The 18,464-nt window shown below is 45.0% G+C and overlaps 2 protein-coding genes and 1 pseudogene across 3 annotated transcripts; 1 reads left to right on the plus strand and 2 right to left on the minus strand.

Moving 5' to 3' along the window:
* Positions 1 to 11,008: 11,008 nt before the first annotated feature.
* On the minus strand, positions 11,009 to 12,118 carry LOC121983001 (annotated as a pseudogene).
* A 1,064-nt stretch (positions 12,119 to 13,182) lies between these two features.
* On the plus strand, positions 13,183 to 15,683 carry LOC121980938 (sm-like protein LSM8). Of its 2 annotated transcripts, none has more exons than XM_042533220.1 (8): positions 13,183 to 13,661; positions 13,745 to 13,796; positions 13,907 to 13,991; positions 14,648 to 14,727; positions 14,905 to 14,945; positions 15,044 to 15,118; positions 15,216 to 15,268; positions 15,354 to 15,683. In XM_042533220.1, exons 4-8 carry the CDS (start codon positions 14,691 to 14,693, stop codon positions 15,442 to 15,444), a joined length of 297 nt encoding a protein of 98 aa, XP_042389154.1. In that variant the 5' UTR covers positions 13,183 to 13,661; positions 13,745 to 13,796; positions 13,907 to 13,991; positions 14,648 to 14,690; the 3' UTR covers positions 15,445 to 15,683. The 2 variants fall into 2 exon arrangements, with proteins under 2 accessions (XP_042389154.1, XP_042389155.1); XM_042533221.1 differs by having other exon boundaries at positions 13,907 to 13,979.
* A 327-nt stretch (positions 15,684 to 16,010) lies between these two features.
* LOC121980937 (transcription factor MYBS1-like) lies at positions 16,011 to 17,986 on the minus strand. The gene is made up of 2 exons (XM_042533218.1): positions 17,379 to 17,986; positions 16,011 to 16,910 (listed from the first exon to the last, which is right to left on the minus strand). The coding sequence occupies exons 1-2, from the start codon at positions 17,855 to 17,857 to the stop codon at positions 16,472 to 16,474; spliced, it is 918 nt and encodes a 305-aa protein (XP_042389152.1). The 5' UTR covers positions 17,858 to 17,986; the 3' UTR covers positions 16,011 to 16,471.
* Positions 17,987 to 18,464: the final 478 nt, after the last annotated feature.

Below are 18,464 nucleotides of genomic sequence, written 5' to 3' on the forward strand. Positions count from 1 at the left end.
AGCTTAGGCTTTCAGTATACACTCCAATAGACACTGTTACGGCAGAGTCAGGAGCTCCTGCAAATGAGACTGGCCGATGCCCAGGCTCTGACTCTTGCTTCCACTGCCCGGGAGGCAACCATGCAGACTCAATGGGAAACTTGCCAAGCCACTCTTCAGACTTTGCAAGCAGATCTGTTGAAGGCCCAGGAAGCAATATCTCAGGGCCAGAGCGACTTATCCGTGGCCCGCGCTGAGGCTGCCGAGAATAAGAATAGCTTGGAAGTGTACTAGGCTGGCGAACCAGGGCGGCTGAAAGCCTACAGACTGGCCTATATCCGCTCTTCCTTATTCCTCCGAAAGCTGGGGAGCTGGATGATCTTGCTGCTATGTCACGGGGCTGCTGGCGGGGTCAGACAGGCATTCGAGCAAGGTGTTCTACGCTCGGCACCTCCTGCCACTTTTTTGGACACAGCTCGCTTATCTAGGGAATTGCCGCAGGAAACTTTTCCTTCCTTTGAAGCGGATGATGGACTTTTTCTCCTGGAGGCTCCTCCCCCTGCGGCCGACCAGACTTCCATCGATATTTCTGCCCAGGGTCTTCCTGCTACTGTTCCTGAAGCGTCTGCTGGTCTTGCGTCTTCTTCCATAGTGCTGGCCGACCCCGTGCTCCTTCCGTTGGTATCCAATGACCCTGCCCCCTCTCCTCTGGATGTTGCATAATTGGGAACATGCTGTAATGTTAACATTTATGCGCTGATGCTGAATCTTTCATGATTGTACTTATCTGTGTGGTCATGCTGAACTTTTGATGACTATACTTATCCACCCTTATATCTGGATGGTCATACTGCTTCCCCTCCATGTATCCTTAGCTTGCCTCTTTTCTTAGTAGGTCGTCCACGGCTTTAGCTGATCTCTATTAATCAGCTCGCCCTTGCTTATTTTGCTTTGCTACGTCGCTCTTCTTCCAATAATTGCTTTTATAGCGAGCCCGGCGAGCACTAGATTTTACTTTTTATCCCTGATGCATGTCCATGAAGCCCGCTGATCTGATCTACCTATCTTTCTAACGGCCCTTCTGTACACTTTTGTCCTGCTCGGGGCGATCACCTATTCAGCGAAAAGCTGGCTGAACTGAGTGTGCCCTTTTTCCCTCTTTTTTTCACGTACCTTATGAGACGCCTCGTATCTCGAGCCCCTGCCTTTCCTATAATGCCCCCTGGTTATACTCTCGAGGATCATCACAAGGCGTTCCCTGTCTATCTCCACCCCTGCATCAACCGTCCGTTGTCAACTTACGAAAATGTCCTTCCTCCGCAATACCTATAAGTATCTTCTTACTCTCTTCCTTCTGTTATGATTCGCCATCACCATGGAGCACTCAGACGTCGCCGCCGTAGACTGACTTCCCCTGAGATTTTGCCGAGATCCTTCCTTTTCTCCAGGCCTCTTCTTTTCGTTTGTTCTTTCTCCTTCCTGAGGTAATCTCTTTTGTAATGATCTCTCCTTCTTGGATCTCCCTGTTAGCGGAGCACTTCTCGGGCGCTTCGACTTTTGCTGAGTTGGATTGGGATGACCTACGGTATACTTATGAAATCCTTACTAGCTTTCGCCCCATCATCCCTACTGGTGTGAACCTATACTTCGATCCTCCGCTTGGTTCTTGTACTTTCTTCACTGAACAATTTGTATCTGGCCTTCGTCTACCCCCACATCCTTTTTTATCTGGTGTGTGCCGCTACTTTAAGATCCCCCTAGGTCAATTGACTCCCAATTCCATAAAGATTTTGTGTGGCTTCGTAATACTCTGCGAAATTTGTGAGGTTTCCTGGTCAGCTCCCCTTTTTCACTGCTTCTTCGCTCTTGCTCGGCACGCTGACGGTCTTTTTTATTTCCAAGCTCGCAGTCACACTGCTTTCTTCTCTCCTCTTCCTCCTCCCAGCGCTAACTGGAGGAAAAAGTTCTTTTTTCTCTGGTTTCCAGAGGAAATAAGCTGGCCTATGCATTGGCAATCTGAGCTGCCTCTACCTCCGGCGCTGGACGAATTCCACATGGACCTCCCCTTTACTATGGCTGCAACCCAGATGGAGGATTGGCGCTTGAATCTAACAAGACTGTTATCTGAAGACCTACTTTCTTATTTCAGGCTGAGCCCCTCTTCTCCTGAAACACCGCACTCCTTAGGTAAGTTCGTGCTGAGCCCCCCCTTTCGATCATTTTCTCTGTTAGAATGACCTTTCGTGTTGGTGCCTACAGCTGAGGTTTTGTATCGCGCATCAGAGGTTCTGCCTTTGCCCCTCAGTGATCTGGAAATACTGCGGCGCGGTCGGGTAATCTTGGAGAGGAGGCTACTCCCTCATCTTGGTTCCACCTCATTTGGGGCAGCGACTCAGCCTACTTCCAACCCCGCCTCACACAACGCTTCTCCTTCACCTGCCGCCCCGAGCCGAGGTCGGGGTCGTGATCAAGCCAGTCGTCTGGCCAGACGCATCTTCCGAGTAGCCTCCCGGGCCTCTGGACGTGCTCGCTTAGCTCTTCATCGTGCAGGTCGAGGCTCATCCGGTCGGGACGCCACAGATAGGGGTGCTTCAGCCTTTTCACAGGGTCAGCATTGCTCTGATAATTCTGACTCTGACAACCAGCCCCTGCTTCACAGACGACGTCGAAGATCAGGTTTGACTTCACAAACGCTTGATCCTGTTCCTTTTAGTACCATATTGCTCCCCGCTGCCACCGTGGCTGGCTCTAACACCACTCCCCTCTTCATTCTTGTTTTATTTATCTGGCAGCCTCTCCCAACTCTTACAGGGGAAGACCAGCAGCATTCCGCTCTGCCCCTACCCCTGATGAGGAAATCAGCTCAAGCGAGCGTCATGACACAGTGCCAACTGAGCATATTCCCAGGCAACCTCCTGCTCCTCCTGGTTCTGCCGCCGGCCCTTCTCGACCTTCCTCCTCCGACCACTATCGTTACAAAACCACTATCCCTTCTGAAGCTGCTCTAGTTCGGCGACATGACGTCCCCACGAGCCTTCTGATGATGAAAGGCTGTCTCGGCAGTTTGTGGGCAGAGAGCACGAGTCAAATGGATAGCGCGCCGCCATTAGTCCAGATGGATAGGTTCTCGAAGTCCTGGGCTAAAGTAAGTACTCCTTACCTTACACTTGTTATTAGTTTGCCTTAACTGAAGGTTATATCTTCCCTCCAAACTCATGCAGAATCTTTAGTTCTGAACCAATCTTTCCACAACCTCCATTATCAAAGCAAAGAACTCCGAGAGAGAGTCTCTGAATTAGAGTTGCAACTGAATGACCCAGCCAAAGCTAGTTATGCATTGCGAGCAGAAATCCAAGCCTTAACCAATCAGACCAACCGGCAGAAAAGGTCCCTGATACAAATCAGAGATGAGCTCCAATCTTTGAAGGAGGAAAGAGATGCATCTGAGGCAGGGTATCAGCAACAACTAGCCCACCAGGCTCAGGAAATACAGTCTAAGGATACTCTTCTGCAGGAGAGGAACAATAAATTGGAGGTTCAGGCAGCTCAGTTGGAAACTCAAGGAGCTGAGCTGAGGGCTCTGAGGGCGGAACTATCCCAGTCTCGAGCGGATTTGACGGGAGTATCTACTGCCCTGGCGGTCTATCAAGAAGGAGAGAATGATCGTTGCCTGCGAAGTCGAATGTCCTATCTGAGCTCTCTTGAATTTTTATCCCAGGCTGGGGCACGCTTTTCTGCGACCGTACCCTACACGGCGGCTGGAGTTATCCGACAACTTCACGCACAGAACTTCTTAAACTCCATCCCTCCCGCAGACTTCTTGGATCAAGACAAGATCATTCAAGGCTTTCCGGATGAGATCTTTGCCCCTTTTAAATGATCTGTACCAACTGCTTAAACTGATGAATTTTTACATGTATATACGTATCTCTGAGTTTTTACTTGACTATCCTACTATCTCCAGGCCCTTCGCCTGACCTGGCTTACCCCAACAGAGTCAGCCCCCTCAAACCCGATAGGGTCGTAGGTAGTTAGCACTCCAAGGTCGGTCTAGCTTCCTTCCTTGAGCATCCTACAAATAATAGGCCCCTGATGCCAATTTCTTGATAACTTTGTATGGTCCGTCCCATTGAAGCGCCAACTTCGTCACTTCCCCTAAGGGTTTCACCTGCTTCCAGACTAGGTCTCCTTCTCCGAAGAATCGGGGGATCACCCTTTTATTATAATTTTGTCTCATCCTCTGTCTATAGGCTTCCAACCTGACAGTCGTTTGTTCACGAATTTCGCTGATGAAATCTAGTTCGGCCAACCGCCGCTCTGTGTTCCCTTCGTCATACATCATTCTTCTGACGGATGGTATCCCGACCTCCAGAGGTACCACTGCCTCATTGCCATATACTAAATGGAAAGGTGTCAGACCTGTACTTTCCCGGGGAGTCGTACGATAAGCCCACAAAATGCTCGGCAGCTCGTCCACCCAATTGCCTCCCGTGTGATCCAGCTTGACCTTGAGCCCTCGTACTATTTCTCGATTGACTACCTCTATCTGACCATTGCTTTGAGGATGAGCCACCGAAGTAAAGGCCTGAGCTATGCCGAACCCCTTGCACTAATTTTGTATCTTTCGTCCTTGAAATTGTCTGCCATTGTCCGACACTAACTTATGAGGCAAGCCGAATCTGCAAAAGATATTCTTCCACAAGAACTGGATCACCGCATCTTCAGTAATTCTGGCCAGAGCTTCCGCCTCTACCCACTTGGAGAAGTAATCTACTGCTACCAACAAAAAGCGTCTTTGCCCTGTAGCCATCGGGAAAGGTCCCACGATATCCATACCCCATTGGTCAAATGGACAAGACACGATAGAAGTTCTCAGCAGCTCTGTGAGTCGGTGCGTCAAGTTCTGATACTTCTGGCATGACAAACAAGTATTCATCAGCTTCTGTGCATCCTTTTGCAGGGTAGGCCAGAAATACCCGGCCAATAGTACTTTCCGAGCACCCCAAATGTATGATTGCCTGCATGATTGCCACAGCACCCCAAATGTATCTCCCGCAAGGCCTGATTTGCTTCTTCCATATTCAAGCACTTGAGCAGAGGTCTGGAGAAAGACCTTTTGTACAGTTGATCTCCAATCATAATATAAGAATGAGCCTGTCTCCTGAGCATACGCGCCTCTTCTAAGTTGGTTGGTACGATTTCTTGCTAGAGGAAATTTATTATGGGCGCCCTCCAATCAATTACTCCTCCCAGGTTATTTTGTAGATCTATCTGAGCTATAAGGAAGGTCTGTGCTATAGATCTGTCAAGTACCCAAGTGGTCAGGGAGCTAGCCATTTTAGCTAATTCATCCGCTCTTTCATTTTCAGCTCTGGGAATCTTAGTGACTGTGACTTCTTTAAAATCTTTCCTCATCTTCTCATAGGCTTCCTTGTAAACTTGCATCTTTTCGTTGTTTACCTCAAAATGTCTGGTCACCTGTTGAGTTAGTAGCTGTGAATCTGAATATATTACGACTCGGCTTGCCCCCACATGCCGAGCTGCTTGCAGACCTGCTAATAAGGCTTCATATTCTGCCTCATTGTTGGTAGCTCTGAAATTTAGTCGTACAGCCAGCTGCATAATGTCTCCCTGCGGAGATATTAGAAGTGCACCTACACCACTCCCATGATGGGTAGCCGACCCATCTACATAAACTTTCCAAACCTCCTCCGAATCCGCTTGATAAACCTCTGTCAAGAAATCCGCCAGAGCCTGTGCTTTGATCGCGGTTCGGGGATGATACTGTATATCATATTCCCCTAGCTCGGTTGCCTATTTGATAAGCCGACCTGCTACCTCCACCTTGGTGAGAGCTCGACCCATTGTACTGTTTGTCAGGACGGTAATAGGATGCGCCAAAAAATACGGTCGGAGGCGCCGTGCCATGAGGACAAGTCCGTAAACCAACTTCTCCAGGGCTGTGTACCGAGACTCAGCCCCCTTCAATAGATGGCTGAAAAAATACACTGGCCGTTGTACATTGTCCTGCTCTTTAACCAGCACGGCCCCACAGCCTCGGGGGTGGCTGATAAATAGACCCAAAGAGGTTCTCCCACAACAGGTTTGAACAGCGGTGGTAAAGATTCCAGGTATTGCTTTAGCTCCTCAAAGGCCTGTGTGCACTCTTCCGTCCACTGGAACTTAGCTACTTTCCTGAGCACTTTGAAGAAGGGCGCGACTCGATCTGCAGATCTGGAGATGAATCTGGACAGCGCCGTTATCCTGCCTACTAACTTCTGCGTTTCCTTCAGATTCTGAGGGATCTACATGTTTCGGAGTGCTTGAACCTTCTCAGGATTGGCTTCTATCCCTCGTTCAGTCACCAGATATCCCAGAAACTTCCCACCTTTGGCTCCGAACAGGCATTTCAGAGGATTCAGCTTTACGCCATATTGTCTTAGAGTCCCACAGGTTTCTTCTACATCTCTTATTAGATTGGTCGCCAGGGGGGACTTGATTAAGATGTCATCAACATAGACTTCAACGTTCCGCCCGATCTGACTCCGAAAGACTTTGTCCATCATCCTTTGGTAGGTGACCCCAGCATTCCTAAGTCCAAATGGCATGACCGTATAACAGAAAGTACCATCAGCCGTTATGAAGCTAACCTTCTCCTGATCCTCCCTAGCTAAGGGTATCTGATGATATCCTTGATAAGCGTCCATCATGCATATCCTCTCACAGTCAGCAGTTGAATCTATCACCTGATCGATCCGCGGGAGAGGATAACAGTCTTTAGGGGTGGCTTTATTGAGGTCGTGAAAGTCTATGCACACCCTCCACTTGTTGTTAGGCTTCTTTACTAATACAACGTTAGAAAGCTAGGACGGGAATTGCACCTCTCGAACATGCCCCCTTGAGCTGATCCACTTCAGCTCAGATAATTTTATTCTGGTCGGCAGAGAAATTTCTCTTCTTCTGCTTGACTGGCTTGGCTTCAGGTATTAAATGCAGCTTGTGCTCAGCTATCTCTGGTTTGACTTCGGGCAGCTCTTCCGGGGACCAAGCAAAAATGTCCCTATTACAGATCAGACACTGTATCAGCTCCGACTTAAGCTCCGATGGTAAGTCACTAGCAATGCGAGTGATGCTCTCTGCTCTGTCAGTGTGCAACTGAATCTCTTCCCAAGGGATAGGCTCCTCGGCAAGAGGTAGAGGTTCCTCTTGGATAGCGTGCACACCACCATCCTGTGTCCTCCTGCTCTTGCGCGCCTCCACCCGGACCATATCAATGTAGCAACTACGAGACACCTTCTGCTCTCCCTTGACTTCTCCGACCCGCTCGCCGACCGGGAACTTAATCTTCTGATGAAAAGTGGAGACAACAACCCTGAACTCATGCAGAGCTGGCCTTCCCAGGATGACATTGTAGGAGGAAGGAGAATCTACCACTATAAAGGTGCTCCTCCTGGTGTGCACCAGTGGCTCAGTGCACATGGATATGGCCAGCTTGATCTGACCCATGGGCTTGACTTCGTTACCTGTGAACCCGTATAAAGAAGTGGTTACGGGTTGGAGCTCAGCGGCATCAATCTGCATCTCCTCGAACGCAGCTCTAAACAAAATATTGACCGAGCTCCCGGTATCCACAAAGACCCGAGCCACTCGGCTGTTAGCAATAACGGCCTTGATTATGAGAGCATCGTCATGGGGTAGTTCCAGACCCTCCAAGTCTTGTGGCCCAAAGCTAATAACAGGGCCAGATGCCTGCTCGTGGCCGCACCCCACAGCTCCCACATATAACCGTCGACCGTGTGACTTACGGGCTCGGCCTGAGTCCCCGTCAGTGGGCCCTCCTGAAATCATGCCGATCTCTCGTACAGCAGCGTTACCCCGATTTTCCAACTCCCCGACATCTCTTCGGTCTTCCACGGGACCAGCTTGGTTAGAAGGACCGGCTAAGTCGGGCCGGGTCTGACGAGTGCATCCGGCTGCGGCCTGTTCTTCTTCCATTCTCTGTATTTGGGGCGCTAACTCCGGGGGAGGCAAACCCTGCTCTGCAGCTCGCTGGAGTCACGGGCAAATTGGAAGCAGTTACTAAGATCATGCGTCCTGGACCGATGATATGTGCAATATGGTACTCCCCTTGGTCCAGGTCTGGGCGCGTGTATGGCAGCAACTCGCGGAGCTGGTCTGACTCCCTGAGCGGACTGAGGGGTAGGCCTGGGTTGAACCCGCTGAAGAGGCTGAGCTGGCTGTGGTGCTCTCCTTTCAGGTCGGTTACCAGGAGCCACTGTCTTTTCAGCCTTCCTCCTAGCTGCCTGAGCTTCCTCCACTTTGATGTAGCAAGAAGCTTTCTCCACCATATCATCAAAACTTCGGGCGGGGTTTTTGATGAGGTCCCTGAAGAATTCCCCTTCTAGCAATCCGTGGGAGAAGGCACTCATCAGTATTTCTGAGGTGGCGGAGGGGACGTCATTGGCCACCTAACTGAACCGATTGATATAGCTCCGCAGAGACTCGGTCGGACCCTGTTTAAGAGCGAAAAGACAGTGGTTGGTTTTTTGATACTTACGACTGCTGGCGAAATGACGTAAGAAGGCCGTTTTGAAATCCAAGAAGTGATTGATGGACTCTGGGGGCAATCCATTGAACCACTTCTGCGCCGAACCCGACAGGGTATGTAGGAATACTCGGCATTTGACAACATCGCTGTATTGATACAACATAGCTGCGTTCTTGAACTTTCGCAGATGCTCTTCCGGATCTTTGCTTCCATCGTATTCCCCGATGTTCGGGGCTCGATAACCCCTTGGTAGGTTTTCCCTCAAGATCTGAGCCGAGAAGGGTACCTTGTCGTCCGGATCTTCGGGCAGATCTTTGGCAGAAATTATAGCTTTTCCCTTTCCTGAATCCCGGGATGGATGTAGAGAGCTTTCCGCCACCGACGCCTGTGGCTCTTCTTTCTTCGGACTATGCTCGCGAGGCCCAGGTTGATGATAGTTGCGGCGAGGCTCTCGGAATGAAGTACGAGGGAGTTCTTCTGGTTGCTTCCTCTTTGAGCCCCTATCGGAGACAGGAGCCGGTTCTTTGGACGCTTCAGGTGCTAGGCGAGGTCGTGAAACTGTTCCTTGTTTTTCAGAGGCGACTCACTTTTTGACCTCCTTGAAGAGCTCGTACTCCCCCGCAGTCATGGTAACATTAATCCTCCTGCTGGAACTTCGACCAGAGTCCTCCATCTTCACGCTTCGGATCAGGCTGTTGTGCTTCACACAGACGGCGCCAAATTTGATCCTGTCCGAAAGCTGAGTCGAACGAAGGCTGGTCGCGACGGCCTGGTTGTTGACGGAAAGTCGTGGATGATTCGGCTCCCACGGGCGGCTGACGATGCTGCAAGCCCCTGCACACACTCAGACAATCTCCCCTCCTCACGTTAGAGACCAGAACCCAGGGAAAAAGTCCCCGGGTCAGGCCCTCCGACGCTCAAGTCAGGTACTTTTTCCCCAGAAAATGCAAAAAAAAGCCCCTAAACGACTGAAAGTGAAAAGTTGTGGAAAAAAGTGACGAGAGAGTGTACCCGCGTACGAAGAATCCTCCCCTTTTTATGCACCCGCCTCGCTTCTAGAACCTGCAACTATGTCAGAAAGCGTTAGACGCGGGGCTTTGTCGTGTAGTCCCGGACACCTGTCGTGCTGCTATTGGTTGTGAAAGCATCTTCTTGTTTAGGAACCTCCGCCTTTACACATGAGTTTTGCCTTGTAATGATGGACATCTGTCAGGCTGCTATTGGTTATGAGGACATCTTTTCGTTTAGAAACCTCCGCCTTCGTACATATCGCTGGTATGTAATGATTACCCCTTGACGGACAATTGTGATTCTCCGACTTCCGCACGGCTTAGTTCATCCGATCTATTGTGGCCTGCATCTGCCTCACATCCTCCGATCAGATCCAGCCTCTAAGCGTCACCTGCCAGTCGGGCTGACTCTGAACAGCTCTGTCGATCTCAATTTGCACCCTGTATCTTGTATACCCTGGCCCTCAACTGTAGGCCTGTAGATCGAGCTGCCTTTAAACCACTCTACCGATCCCGACCTATACCCTGCACTTTGTATTTCCTGGCCCTCGACCGTAGGCCTGAAGATCGAGTTGTCTCTACACAGCTCTGCTGATCCCGACCTGTGATTTGTGACTTGTACTTCCGGGCCTTCGAATCGCAGGCCTGTAGATCGAGCTGCCTTTAAACAGCTCTACCGATCCCGACCTGTACCCTGCACTTTGTATTTCCTGGCCCTCGACCGTAGGCCTGTAGATCGAGCTGTCTCTACACAGCTCTGCCGATCCCGACCTGTGATTTGCGACTTGTACTTCCGGGCCTTCGAATCGCAGGCCTGTAGATCGAGCTGTCTCTACACAGCTCTGCCGATCCCGACCTGTACCCTGCACTTTGTATTTCCTGGCCCTCGACCGTAGGCCTGTAGATCGAGCTGCCTTCAAACAGCTCTGCAGATCCCGACCTGTACCCTGTGTTCCGCCTGTCGTCTCCCTTTGTCTTTCAACTACTTTGCCCCCTGGATCGACAAGTCTGTCTGACCTCTGACTACCCCATATGCTTGACTTTGACTGCTTAGTCAGCTTGACTATTTGACTGCCAAGTCACCTTGACTATTGACTGTCACATCATCTTGACTTTTGACCGCTATATGGCCTTGACCCTTCTCACCCTTTCCTTTTGGGCCCCTCCATTGCCAGCCGTATCAGGAATGAATCCTTGAAATTGGGTAATGACTCATTCCCATGTATCTCCCCTTCAATGAGTCATTAACCTATTTTCATCAATAAAAATATTTTCTTACTCTAAAAATATCCTTGACCTAAAACTAAAATTTTCTCCCTTGAAATTGGCATGTTTTCTTCGTTCTCTAACTTTTTGATAGACAATCCATCTAGAATTTTAAGAAAATACACAATGTTTTTTGTTCCTATCTATTCAAACAAGATCTAGAATATTTTTATGTAGTCCATGAATCCGAATGGATAGATAAACAGACCAAAATAGATAATGGATCTAACATAGTTTAAGATCACACCTAAGCAACACAACTTTCTCGCCCATGTTTTTTTTTACATTAACAATGTTCAGCACATAACAACACGACTATAACATCAAGCTAACCACGAAACAAGTTAACAAGTCATAGTCTCATTTGCATTGGCGATCTCCACTTCGAATTTTAATCTTCATTTGGGGTTACGTAGCACGATGATGGCAGAGTCTCCACGAAGGAACATCTTGCTGATGAATCTATCCTTGTTGACTGGAAGAGCTTTCTTCTTCCCCTTTCCCGTCTTGGGTACCTGTGATCAGGGTAAATTCCATAAGTAGACATACATGAAAAGAGATGATGAATCATGTGCATTTGTAAAGTTGCAATACCTCGGTCCACATCTCCCTAACATTTTCTAGGACCATGTTGCAGTGGCGATCAAATGCTCTCACTCGACCAAGTAGTTTCTTGTTGTTCCTGCAATTAATAAGCACCTGTGGCACAAAAGATTTGTTAGAAACTCAAATGTATGGTTGAGAAAGAGAGCTGCATCTATGAACTGAGTATTGCCATCTACTGAAGTCTTCCATTATCAAAATGAAGACAAGTAAAACTAATAGGAAACTAATAATTCATCCAATTTCAGTAAGCCATATAAAGAAGTCTGTCTCACAGAGTTAATAGGCTAAAAATGACAGAATTATATTCTCTGCCGAAGATTGATAATGTAAACAATGTAAAGCAAGATATGCATCTAGTAAATTGGTGAAAATCCATCTGGCACCGCCATTGTGTTAACTATATCCACACACAGACTTTAGCAACTTTGGCAGTGTCAATACTATATTATGTGTAAGCTTCAAAATACCTGAGTATTATTCTTGACACTCATCATCAGAACAGAGAGGGGTCCGTATTGAATTCTTCCTCTTCTTTCTTGGCCTGAATATAGTAGAATGTATTAAAAACAAATAGCTTCATACCAAACTGTAGCAATTATATTCAAACAAGAGAAAACTTGATGAGAAACTCTTTTCAATGAATAAAGGATTGAAACGTTTGAGGTTGGAAGCTTACATTAGTTTCGTCCTCCATTGAGTTCTACAAAATGAAGCAGGAGTCATGTTAGGACTTGGAAAAAGTAGAGAAAGATTAGCTACAACATTGCAGCAATATAATAAGAATGAAGAGCATGGATGATCTTTGAACACTAAAAGTTAGTAAATTTTATTCTATATCGTATAATGAACTTGTGATAAATTTTATTAAATTTTTATAATTTTAAAAATTTACTATTCTCAATTTATATTACCAAATTTATATATGAGGGTATTAATATATTAAAGAGGTTTTTAGGAGTATATTAGTTTTGTTTTGAAGTGATTTAGAGTTCTTAGGTTCATCAATAAGTTTCAGATATAACTAGCTGATGGATCTATATTATTTAAAAATTTAAAAGTTTAATATTTTTTTGAGTTAGTGATAAATTTTATTAAGTTTTTATCAATTTAAAAGTTTATTACTTCCAATTTACGTTATATTTATGAAAGTTGGATATGTGAAATGAATAATGCTGATTTAGTAAAATATATATATATATATATATATATATATATTTTGAGTAAAATACTATATAATATTTTTTAAGAAAACATAAGGAACATCTCTTTAACTTTTCTAACATGGCTTCTAGGTGAACTGTGGATGTGCAGTTGTCTCAGTATATTTGTGAAGATTTTTCTTCCAAATAAAATTTACAAGGGATGTTGAGCTTTTGATACGGTATAAATATATTTTGATTTATTTTAATGTTGATAAAATTTTTTTATAGAACTAAATTAATTATTTTAGGCTCAATAAAAAATTAATTTTCTTTTAAATTTAGATATTCGTCTAGCCATGAATAGAGAAGTTTTTAAAGATATTTTATTAATTATAATTTATGTATATATATTTTTAAATTATAATAATTTTATATTAAAATATTTAATTGGGACAGCTGTTCCCCTTGCTCTCTAATGAATTAAGCTGCCGTGGGAAAGAACTGTCTACGTTAAAATGAATAAAATCTAAATTCATATATAAATATATATTTTGACTCCGTGGACAATTCCTGCGGACTCCACTGTGCGGACCGCTGCGGACTGACCTCGTGGCAACGTCCGCGTCACTGCATTTTATTCACTTCTCGACCCGAGTTCCTTCCGACGCTGTGCCCTAGCATTTTATTCACTTCTCGCCGCGAGTTCCTTCCGACGCTGTGCCGCAGATTCTCTTCTTCCCGACGCTGCCCACTCCCTCTTCCTCCCGACGCTAGGACGCTACTCGCCGCAGATCCTCTCCCTCTCTGTGCCCTAGCGCCCCTTCCCCCCTCCCTATCTCCTCTTCTTCCCGACGCTAGGAAACTACTCGACGCAGATCCTCTTCCTCCCGACTTCCTCCCGACGCAGCCCCAACTCGCCGCAGATCCTCTTCCTCCCGACTTCCTCCCGACGCTACCCCCTGCAGAAGCCCTCCTCTTCCTCCTTCCCTGTGCCCTAGCACCCCTTCCTCCCGACGCTGTGCCCTAGCTCCTCTTCCTCCAGCTCCTCTTCCTTCCGACGCTGCCGTAGATAAGCAATTACAACCTTCCAACACTTCCAGAAGCAACAAGGTAACGTGTTGTCTCATTTAATGTAAAATAAGTGAGTGTATTCCCTGTTTTGATTGCGTTTGGTTGTTGTCTTGATCTATCAGTTAGGTTCTCGAAGCCCTTTGACTATTTTTCACACAAGGAAGATCTAGGAAGGTATTATATTATATCCTATCAGTGATTCCAGGAATGTTTAAGCAAAAATAAGCCAATTTGTTTAGATGCCATCATTTTCTAGTAAATTTTGCATCTTGTTTGTCTTTCAGCGAACGGTGAAAAAGAAGATATTTACCAATTCGGCCTCATTCTTCTAGAGATTGTCTCAGGGAAACCTCCAGGGTCTAATACTCAGTACATAAAATTCTCCTCTATGAGCTAAATTGGCATGGAGATTTTGATCTACAAGTGAAAAATATTACTGCTTTTCCGCGTCATGTTTGGACCTATGCAGTGATGAACGGGATAGATCTCAGTTTTTTAGCTATCAGTTTTTTATAAATTGTTGTTGATTGATAGAGTTCTTTAGCTATCAGTTATATATTTTTCCGCGTCATGTTTGGACCTATGCAGATAGATTGCCACGCTGGCATGGAATCCTTTCCAATTAATGAAATAGAGATTCACACACTTGAGACATAGATTAGTGTTTAGCAATATATTCAAAAGTTTTTAAATGTACATAAAATACTCTGATAAAAAAAAGATCATACCTGAACAATAATCAAGTATGTATAGTTATTATTATTTCAACATATTTTATCTTGCTATTTGATGTTTTAGAGATTATAATGCTTCAACTATTATCTTTGTAGTATTAGTTAATATTCATTATTTTAAAAAGCATTTGCAAACTGCATAAACTTATGCAGTGGACTGTATTCCATACGGTTACAGTTTGGATGCTTTAATTATAGTTTTAGTAATTACAAATGTAATTATATCATGCTGTCTGTTGATTTCTTATATTATTTTTTGGTGCTTATCCTGCTTTCAATAATCATTTGCAGGGATCTGTGGTAGAATAAATACATTCAAGAATCTAGCAATAACATGTCAACCGGTCCTGGCCTAGAGTCATTGGTAAACCGTATGTACAATGTTCTCTTTTGAAACTTAATCAGTTTAGACTAAGTATTGTGTATATCATGAATTCTAAAATTACTGTGATGCTGTAATCTCCTCCTATTTTATTTATGCAAGCTTTTTTTCTTCAAATAATTCGCTGAATCTTAGAAGAGACAAGCTAATGAATTCCTGTGTGCAGAAACTATCTCAATCATCACAAATGATGGGCGCATCATTGTTGTGAGTTGCTATAGCTATAGCCTTTACCTTTTGCACATTCTTTGTGGATTTTCATATTAACCACCTAGTTATCTATTAATCACTTGTCCCTTGTTTAGGGAACTTTGAGAGGCTTTGACCAGGCAACAAATATCATCCTTGATGAATCACATGAGAGAGTTTACTCCACTAGGGTAAGTTCCTCATTATATTCTACTGTTATTCTTTTTTTTTTTGCCCATCTCAACGTTTAATCCCCTCTGTTTGTTCTTATTGCCCATTATTTTGCAGGAAGGGGTACAACAACTCGCCCTCGGGTTGTATATTATAAGAGGGGATAACATGTATGTATGGCTCCTGAGTTTATCCCCTGAAAAATTCTTTTTATTGCCTTTCCAAACCCCTATTTTTTGACAATTTTTTTTGCAGAAGCGTTGTTGGAGAGTTGGACGAAGAGCTGGATCTAGTGAATGACTTGTCCAAAATTAAGGCACATCCCCTTAAGCCTGTAATACATTAAATGGTGGAAGTACTGATGCTGATGCACACACAATATTAGATGTTGAACTATACACTGCAGTTCTTAAAAATCAGGGGATTCTTGCATGTTTGTAGAATGTTTTTTGTTCTTCAGAAACCTAGTTGTGTAGCAACCCTCACCGTGAGTGTTTGCTATGCCAATTGAAAATGTCAGCTGTTTATCAGCTCGAAGAATCAGTATTCATTTTCTGAACATCTTTAAATAACCTTATTTGCTGATGTTAGTGGTTTTTTTTTTTCTTTCGTTAGTTTGATACTCATCATTTGTTTTATTCGTTGAAATGTTACTTTCATCAAATTATCACTGTGAGAAGTACAATTAAAAACCAATTATTGAAACCAATTACTAGTTTCTAGTTTCTATATCTTATAGAAGCTATGAAAATAGATCATCCATATGATGATTTAGGAAATGATGACGCCCTTTTATTTTTGCCTAATATAGATTACTTTTATTATAGAAAATTTCTACTCCTTTCCTTTTACAAAGAACTGGTTATTTAACAAATAAATATGCATTTAATGGAAGCATTAACTGGTCAACAGAATTTAATTACCCTTTCTATCAGTTGACATATTACATGAAAAAAAGCTACCGATCTTAAAAGTTGACTTCGGAAAATGGTAAACCCTAATGTCGACTCAAGATTGTAAATTTAACATTATTTATTTATTTATAATGCAAAAGTAAGTTGCTTTGTACAGAAAAAAAGAAGAATTAATATATACAAAATGGCAGAAGTTAGAGAGGCCGAGTAGACTTTGGACTGAATGGCAGTACTGCTTCCAAATCATGTCCTGGCAGCGAAGATTGAAGAGCACTGCACTGGAATTGGAAGACATCCTCTACTAGTTCAACAGATATTAATCAAGGGCAATTATCACCCATAATTACAGTGAAGAGTCTTTAATGATCCTTACAAGTGACCAGCTGCTGAATTATAATTGCACCAAAAAAAAAACCTGTAATCTCCAATTTCTTTCGATTCCGCAGGAAGTTTTAAGGACTATTGGTGCATTGATGGAGGAGGCAGTGGATAAGCAACAGGCATGACATATGGAGCATGGCCATGAGGAAGCATAATTGGGGTGCCAACTGCTGAGATCATATGGCCGGCGGCGACTGGATGGCCGACCGGTGGCTCGTACACTGGCATCCCTTGCATATTGGTTTGTGAAGGATGCTTCATAGATGGCCCAATAGCTGAGGTACTTGTGTTGGCCTGGCCAGTAATAGGGCCCTGCTGAGAGGAGGCGTCGGTGCCATTCACACTCGTGATGTCGTGGATACTCGATCGCCGGCGATCTCTGTTCATGGAGTTCAGTCGAATGAAGTACTTTTGAGCATGGCTGGCAACTTGTGTTGGTGTCCTTGAGATGACAAAGTTCCTCGATATGCTTCTCCAGTCACCCTTCCCAAACTTGTCAAGACCAAGCAGGAAAAGCCTACAAGAAGTAGTAAAAATTAGTTGTGCTTCAATTTAGGCTGCAGCTACTACATATTGAAGTAGAGTAGTTCTTTATATTGAGTGTGCATAAGCTGTGCTTTGAATTTACTAGATAGGAAAGCAATTTAGGGAATAACAATAAGGAAGTGTATGCTGGGTCGATTTAAGCAATGCCCTTTGTAGTGCTTTTTTGCTTGGAATATGTAAGAACTTTTTGGTTTACAAACCTAAAATTTGCTTGTTCAAAGTCCTAATCTGGTCTTTGGTGGGCAATTAGGCACTTTAAAGGAGCTGAATTGGGTTGCTTAACCGAATTACTGCATTCATACATTGATTTTTTTTCTTTATAGTCTTGTCAATTTGGGCAAAAGTTGATCAAAATCCCATCGAACACAGCAAACTAGTAGCTTTGATGCAAATTAAACAAGAATAAACGATAAAATAGCAATTGGACAAAGCAAGAAACCTGTGCTCTTCTTCGGTCCATGGCGTTCCCTTCCGCCGCTCTTGGTCCGCCTTGGAGCAATTCTTGCCCTGTCCTCCAATGTCAAACCTCCCATTTTTTCTATCCGTCAAACCCGGGTGGCTATTAGGATCTTGTTGTTGGTTGTGGTGGTGGTGGTGCTGCTTCTCCTTGGAGGAAGATGGTAACATCGAAGAAGGCGGCGACTCCTCCCCGCCGTAGTGTAAGACGGGGACCCTTCCGGCCTCGATGGCCTCCACGTCCTCCACCAGCACCTCGTAGTGTTGCCTCACCTCCACCGTAGTCTTCCCGGGGACTCTATCCGCGATCAGATCCCACCATCTCCCTCCGTGTTCATCGCCCTCCACCCCCTCCTCCTTCGGCGGCACGGGCACCGTCGTGAGTGCGTCCTCGAAGGCCTTGTTGTCCTCCCTGCTCCATCCCCACGCGCCACCCCCGGCCTCCCTTGCCGCTCTGACCATCGGGTGGCGGTGCGCGCGATAAGGGAGGGGGGAGGAGGCGGTGGATGAACGCGAATCAGGCGGTGACGCTAAATGATTAGGGCGTCCAATCAATTGGTGATCGAATCGGTTGATCCGCTCACCGACGGTGGCTGGAAATAGAATTAACAGGCAAACCGCCAAAGCTCATCCCGACCCATTTAATAATATGGTCAAAATTACAAATTCACCCTCCAATTTCTTCTCTATTACATATCGTTCATAATCATTTATTCCAAAATTTTACAAAAAGCACCACTTATTCAACCATATAAATTTTGAAAAAGTCCTCTCAGTATGGACTAGTGACTAGTGCATAGGGTGTTACCATAATAAGAATTAAGGGTCAAATCCTGGTTACTAGCCAGGTTCCTGTCCTCTTCTATATACTAGTCATTGTTCGTACTAGTAATCCCATGATTTACCTCATCTGTGTTGACTTAGGGACGGATTGATAAAGACGTTAGGGCAAGCAAATCACTTTTTATCATAATATAAATTTCAAAAAAGATTAATTTGACTATTAAAAGTTAATCTTATCCTCTTTACCATTCGTGTTCACATCCACCAACATTAGCATGACGCCCGT

This window comes from Zingiber officinale, chromosome 5A (assembly GCF_018446385.1).
Source record: "Zingiber officinale cultivar Zhangliang chromosome 5A, Zo_v1.1, whole genome shotgun sequence".
In the NCBI taxonomy this organism is placed as follows: Eukaryota; Viridiplantae; Streptophyta; class Magnoliopsida; order Zingiberales; family Zingiberaceae; genus Zingiber; species Zingiber officinale.